Source organism: Morone saxatilis, unplaced genomic scaffold (genome assembly GCF_004916995.1).
Source record: "Morone saxatilis isolate NCDOM2014 unplaced genomic scaffold, NCSU_SB_2.0 Contig20, whole genome shotgun sequence".
NCBI classification, from domain to species: domain Eukaryota; kingdom Metazoa; phylum Chordata; class Actinopteri; family Moronidae; genus Morone; species Morone saxatilis.
In genome coordinates, this window is record NW_023339763.1 from 25,454,220 (window position 1) to 25,461,229 (window position 7,010).

The window sequence follows — 7,010 nt, forward strand, 5'->3', positions numbered from 1 at the left end:
CACATTGGCGGAAATGGGCGTCCATAGTATGAGTTTCCAGTCGGACGTATTCCGGGGAACACAACCCGGTTCACGTGGGGCAGTCGGTGCAGGGCTGGTGTGAGACTGTGGAAAGGTGAGTGAGTGAGGAGTGAGGAGTGAGGAGTGAGTGAGTGAGTTCTGTAAACTAACATGAACACAGCACAGTGTGGACCGGGCCGCTGTCAGCTCCACAGACCCACAGCGGCCCGCTGCTACTGTAAAGCCACAGACCTCCATACAGTCTAACAGTGATATTAACTGTCAGCTGCCTCAATGCTTGTATGATTTATTCTGCTTTATTCTGCTTTATTCTATTGTCTGTCTATGTTAAGACCGAGCAATGCTTTTGTAAAATAGCGTTTCCTTCATCTGAAATGACCACAGTTTGTTTAATAATCCCTCAGTATTTATTGTTGTTGTTTAGTATTTATACGTTGAGGAAAAATGTCAGCATAGTATAACATGGATCCAAACTTTATGCAATTTATAAATGACTTTAAGACTTTCCTTTAGACAACTGGAGAAGAGAAGCAATAACTTTTGTCATTTTTTCTAAAATGTCCACTGTTGCAATTGCCATTAGGAGCACAAGGAGGCGCCAGAGAAACCGGATGGTTTTTATCTCAGATTATCTGTCTCATAGCTAAACAGCCTGATTTTAGCTCAGCGTCTAACGGATAATATTCTTTTTTTTCTTAAGATTAAAATGCCAAAGAAAAGCAAGGCAAAGATTGTAAAGAGACAGAGCAATGAGGAGGACGAGCAGCTCCCTTCTAAACAGGGCAGGGTAGAGCACAGCGACACTCCATCCCCTCTGTGCTTCGACAGCCCAGCAAGCCTGTTCCAGAGCCTCATCCAGCCCATGGACACAGAGCACTTCTTCAGGGAGTACTGGGAGAAGAAACCCCTCCATCTGCAGAGGTGTGACCCCAGCACTGCCTCCTACTACCAGTCTTTGTTCCAGCTGTCCGATCTGCAGTGTCTGTGTTCTCAGGGTCTAGAGTACTACAGGGACGTCAATGTTGTTCGCTGCATTAACGGCAAGAAAAAAGTGCTCAACAAGGAGGGGCAAGTAAAGAACAGTGTTCTCCAGAAGAACTTTGTTCAGAATAAGGCGACCATCCAGTTCCACCAGCCACAGAGGTTCAAGGTGAGCAAAAGAGAAAAGATGAAATCATGGCTTTGTTGCCTTTGTGACAAAAGCTGCTCCTGCTAATGTTAGTCCATCTGTCAGCTCACAGACCCACAGAGAGTTATTACTGACTGCTTTATATAGTGTCTATCAGTGCATTGTTTCGGTCTTACTGCCTGCTAACTCCGCTCTCATCAACATTGTTTCCTGCTGCAGCAGACAGCTGTTCTCAATACAATACACTGGCTGCCCAGCACCAAACAACAAAAAGACAAGGAGTGGAGCATTTAGCAGCTAACAGCCACATCTGTCCAACTGAATGAATTAATGCTAATGAGGCTAGATGTGTAAATAGGCAACTTAAGGGCCCCCTTTTCTATCAGTATCTAAACTGACAACCCCTGACTAAGTGGCATATTTTATAGATATTTCATAATTTATTCAACACATACAGAACATGTGATAAACTGTACAATGAACCCAAATACAGAATGCAATAACTGCAGGAAGTAATTTACTTTGAGCTAGTAGATTTCTGCCTCACTTGTGGAAAAAATGAAATAAATGACACATTAGGTTGAAACATTGCATTCAAAGCAGTCTGAGTTCTTACGTTTTTGTTAACAGGGATTACTTTTACATACTGTTTCCTCATTGTTTGACACTTTGGCCTTTTTTTATATCAACATCTGACATTGTAACATATTTGTGACAATAACTAAGGAACAGCAGAATTGGTCCACTTTAAGTAGATTTCATTGTACTATAATAGAATGTACAGGAATACAGGAGTAAGAGCTAGGTGTGTATACATGTAGTGTTTCCTATTGTTGTCAGGATGAGCTATGGAGGATCCAGGAGAAGCTTGAGTGTTTCTTTGGAGGTTTGGTGGGCTCTAACGTCTACATCACGCCACAGGAGTCCCAGGGCCTTCCAGCCCACTATGATGATGTCGAGGTAAGATGGAGCTATGACTGGACTCATTCAACGCATGATGGCACACCCTCATTTCACAAAATATTCATGACTAAGCTCTCAGTAGTGGGAAAAGTACTGAAATAGTTTACTTGAGTATAATTAGCAATACCACAGTGTAAAAATATTCTGTCACCAGTTAAAGTCAGTATTAAAGGACCAGTGTGTAGGACTTAGTGGCATCTATCAGTGAAGTTGCTGATTACAACCAATACTGAATACTGCTCGCCTTCTAAACATGTAGGAGAAACTACGGTCGCTGCAAAAACCTGAAAAGTCCTATCTAGAGTCAGTGTTTGGTTAGTCCTCTCTGGGCTACTGTACAAACATGGCAGTCCAACATGGCGGACTCCACCATGAGACCCGCTCCTTCTGTAGATAAAAAATGGCTCAAGTTAACAACAATCTTATTTTCAGGCAATTATACACTATGATGAAAACATACCTATGAATATTATATGTACAATATATCCTCTTAAATGTTACACACTGGAACTTTTAAAGTTAATGTACTATAGTATATATATATTGTATATGCTCATTATAGCTAGTATAGCTAGTAGCTAGTAACTAAAGCTGTGGCAGATCCTTTTGTCCAAAGCAACATTGTACAAATGAGGTCCAAGACACAGTAGATCAAGGAGATGCCTTCAAAAATAAGATTCTCAACACTCAGTTCCATGTTCCACCTTGCACAAGGGCCACAAGGCTGCAGGTGCATTAAGTAACACATACAATAAGTCACATATTCTGCTGAGTCTGGGTTAAGGTACTGTTCATTTGCTGATCGTTGTTCAACATTTTTGAACAGTTGAATGGTGCTGAGCATTCACTGAGGTGCCGTATGTTTCAAATGTGAAAAAACTTTGCTGAGAGTGGTGCTACTCCACACCCACCGTAGCAATTTAATGTCAGTCCTTGAGTTTTAGCCTCCATGTGGTCAGCAGACTGCAGGTACCAACTTAGAGGTCTCAGTAACATGTATTGTTTCCTTATGCTGATGGTGGTCTTCTCCAGGTGTTTATTCTGCAGCTGGAGGGAGAGAAACATTGGCTTCTCTACAGTCCTACTGTCCCGCTGGCAACAGAGTACAGCGTGGAGTCAGAGGACAGGATCGGCAGCCCAACCCATGATATTATACTGAAGGTAAAGCACCCTAATTATATATATGTGTGTGTGTGTTTTATATGTATTGTTTTAAGACAGACTTAAAAAAATGTGAACCTATCCTTTATTTTTCATATGCAAAGCTGTCAACAGAACATCAGCCAAATATGTTATTGAACAAGATTTTGTTACATAAAATACAGTTTTCTGAAGTGAGTTAGTAATTTTGTCTCTCCACAGGCAGGAGATCTTCTGTACTTTCCCAGAGGAACCATCCATCAAGCCAGCACTCCAGCAGGAGTGGATCACTCCACCCACCTGACTCTCAGCACCTACCAGAGAATGTACGAGAGCTCCTCTCTTAACTTTAGCATTGTGTCTGCGTAAACACAATGGCAGTGGAGTGAGAGCAGTATAGTATAGTGTAGTATAGTATAGTATAGTATAGTAATAGTATTGAGTGAAGGTTTTCCCATGTCTTGGCAGCGTCACACAATCACTGCACTTATGCACATAAAACAGACACAAAAACAACACAGCAATGAAAACAACAAAAAAAAATATCAGAGATTGTATTGTATTGGCATGCAATTACTATGGAGTTAACCTGAACAAATCCACACTTATAGTGTAAGCAGAGATGTTTGGGTTAAAGATAAAGGTTGAAGGTTGTATGAATGTGAAAGTTACTCAGTCTTGAAGCACCAGTCCGAAATGAAATGGCGCAGTTTTTTAGGAAAAATAACCTTAATGTAGAGCTTCTGTCCGACTTCTGTCAATGGTGTGTAGTGCGTGGAGACAGGAATTACTGTTGGTGGTACTGTGCAAATGTTCATTAAAAATTTAAAACACACAATACTGTATAAAGGTAGTCCCAAACTAACAGAACCTGTGCAGGCAGATCCCTCAGTGTTTTACAGCTGTGGTTCAGGAGGTAGAACGGGTCGTCCACTAATTAAAAGGGTGGTGGTCTGATCCCTGGTTCCTTGGATATTACTTTCCGGTGTTTGACTTCTGTGAAAACTGGGCTATATTGCATTGAGAAAAAAGTTTTTAGTCTATAAAGTTAATTTTAATGACATTTGATGGCTATATTGTTAACATAAAACCAGCTCTGCAGGAACAGATTTCTTGTCAAAAAAGAGAAATTGTTGGGTATTTGTCACTCTGTGACATGGCTGGTGAAGATTGTTGCACTCTCTGATACTCTCACCTGTCCTCTCTTCCTGTCCTTACCTCAGGTCATGGGGAGATTTGCTGTTGGACATATTTCCCAGCTTGCTGTCCGACCGAAGCAAGACTGAAGTCAGCCTGAGAGAGGGCATGCCCAGAAGTCTCTTACTGGTAAAACAGTTTGTTTGGTTTTCTGTGGCGGAACTAAAAATGAAATCACACTTCAGAACTGGCAAATATAAGACAAATGTTTAAGTGGGTCCGCTCTCCCTCTGAGCTACATCTGCATACCAACAGCCCAAGCCCAGCCAAGTGTCTACAATGAGTCAGAGAATGCTGATTTTAGAGATTATCAGTCTCATATGCTACTTTCAGGATAAAGTGAAAAGGTTCAGCAAATATGAAAAAAAGTTATTTTTATAAAAGTTACCTACTGCAACTTTAAATTTGCAAGGAAAAATAATAAACATAACACGTTTACCATAAAAATTGCTATACACAAAGGTAGACTTAAGTGAGTATTACAACCTGCAAGCCTTTGTTTCTTACTGCGGGAAATGTTGCAGGAGCATTGTCTGTGTGTTTGTGTGTGTAGGGCAGCAGTGATGGTCCGGACAGTCGCAGGAGACTGGCCGCTGTCCTGAGATCTCTGGCTGATGAAATGGAAACAGGGATGCAGGAAATCCGCTCCACTCACATGAAGAGAGACTTCATAATGAACAGACTGCCGCCGTGCAGCCAGCAGCAGCAGCAGCTGACACCATGTGAGCTCAAACATGTACCAGGGACTGTATATTGTATGCACATTAATAGAATTGACTTTTGCCATTTTTGTGCATATATATATATATATATATATGGGTGCGTGTGTTTGTGTGTGTGTCACAGCTGGAAGGATTCCTGCCCTGGAGGATATGGTGTGTTTGAGGTTTAAAGAACATATGCTAATAACAGTGGAGCCCAGCCAAAAGAGAACAGTAAGTCCATTAAAGCTTTCATTTTATTTTTTGTATTTTCCAACCTGGTCCTATTTTTGTGTCAAAGTGACTAATGGGGACAACATGTTTTGAAATAATATAAGTTGTGCTGGACATTTTTGTATTTTAGTCACCTATATAAACCTGGGTGCGTATTTAGTTTAACTCAACTGTTGGTAGGATAAACTGTATGACTGTGGCGGAGGCTCAAAGATAGTAGACTGGCTTCTCTGATTCGTAATCGCGAAGTGTGCGTCTGTTAGAACGCACCTAAAGTTCCCCCAAGACTTAGATAAAATGATGAAGGAGACAGTCAATCCTTTTATGGCGCTTTAATCCAGTGTGGTAATATGCTTGACTATAGCACACAAATGAAATAATAATATAATTATCCTTAGCATGAAAATATATGAACATCATATAGAGAAGGAATATACATGATATGATATATCCCATATTTAACTGACAACAAAGGAAATGGTCAGTGGCATAAATATAACATAAATGACCATTTAAACCATCAGAGGTAATAGTTAACACTGCAACACACAACTATGAAATTACAAACACAACTTCTGCTGCCTGCCATACACACGTCTCACCGTCGTCAGTCTCTACTTCTCTCCCTCACAAGCAGCGGCACTTGGCCCGATTGAGCGATTGAGGATCCATGTCAGTGTGATTAAGCAACTGTTCACTACTCTCTGACCTGATCTCCTTAGGCAGGTGGCCGATGACATCTGGCATGCTGCTGGCCCACTGTCGCAGCTCGGAGCCTCCCTCCAGTAACAGTCCCCTCAGCTGGTCTGCGACATCTCTGGCCATATCTGGAGTAGGGAAGCTCTGTAGCCAGTTGTCCACATAGAAGTGGTTCTCGGTAGACTCACGCACTGCATCCCCTGGGTGGGTGTGATCATGTACATGTCTCTGTAGTGCGTATATATAAAAAGTGGTCCTGAAGGGAAGGACCTGCCACTCGTACACTCTAGGTTGGGAGTCTCTCGGCAGATCACGCCAGAGGAAGCGCAGCAGAGGGCGGTCTTCAGGCAGCAACCTCACCTGGTGGAACATTTCCTTTATGTTACTGCTGACAGCAATGGAATGTTCATTGAACCGCAGCAGGACACCCAGGAGAGAGGCACCCAGGTTTGGGCCGGACAGCAGTAGCTCATTGAGGTTCTTATCCCTATAAGTATAGGAACAGTTGAACACGATTCGATTTTACCCGTTGTGGGTCACCAGGTGATGGGGAATAAACCACTACTCCTCGGAAGTCTTCACCGGCTCCCGGCTTACCTCGGAGGCGTAGCCTGCTTTCTTCAGCTTCAAGACCTCTGCCTTCACCGGGTCTCTGCCAAGACGCTTATCCGTGCTACGTAAGCTGGAGAGTACCGCTTCAGGCTGCGCCGTGAGTATAGGCATTTTACTCACCCGCAATAGTGGTGTGGCATATCTGAGGACTCCATCCACCTCCACTCTTCTAGTCTTTGCCAAGATTCATGGCCTCTTGGTCTCTGTTACCTAGCCATGTAGTTTTTTTCCCATCCTGCCGAACTGTTCTCAGGGTGAGGCTCTCTGGAGTTCCCTGAAGCTGCAACCTCTGAACGGCCTCCTGGAGGAGGATC

General features: G+C 42.7%; 1 protein-coding gene across 2 annotated transcripts in view; it reads left to right on the forward strand.

Moving 5' to 3' along the window:
• riox2 (ribosomal oxygenase 2) overlaps window positions 1-7,010 on the forward strand; it is an 11,042-nt gene continuing 4,032 nt past the window's right edge. Inside the window, exons 1-8 of one of the 2 annotated variants that reach the window (XM_035667081.1) lie at window positions 1-115; window positions 722-1,171; window positions 1,991-2,110; window positions 3,146-3,274; window positions 3,476-3,579; window positions 4,477-4,579; window positions 5,004-5,172; window positions 5,297-5,385. In XM_035667081.1, coding sequence (XP_035522974.1) covers window positions 728-1,171; window positions 1,991-2,110; window positions 3,146-3,274; window positions 3,476-3,579; window positions 4,477-4,579; window positions 5,004-5,172; window positions 5,297-5,385 — 1,158 coding nt within the window. In that variant the 5' untranslated portion in view covers window positions 1-115; window positions 722-727. Of the gene's footprint in view, window positions 116-150; window positions 301-721; window positions 1,172-1,990; window positions 2,111-3,145; window positions 3,275-3,475; window positions 3,580-4,476; window positions 4,580-5,003; window positions 5,173-5,296; window positions 5,386-7,010 lie in introns of those variants that run through there. The other variant, XM_035667080.1, reaches the window with a different exon arrangement.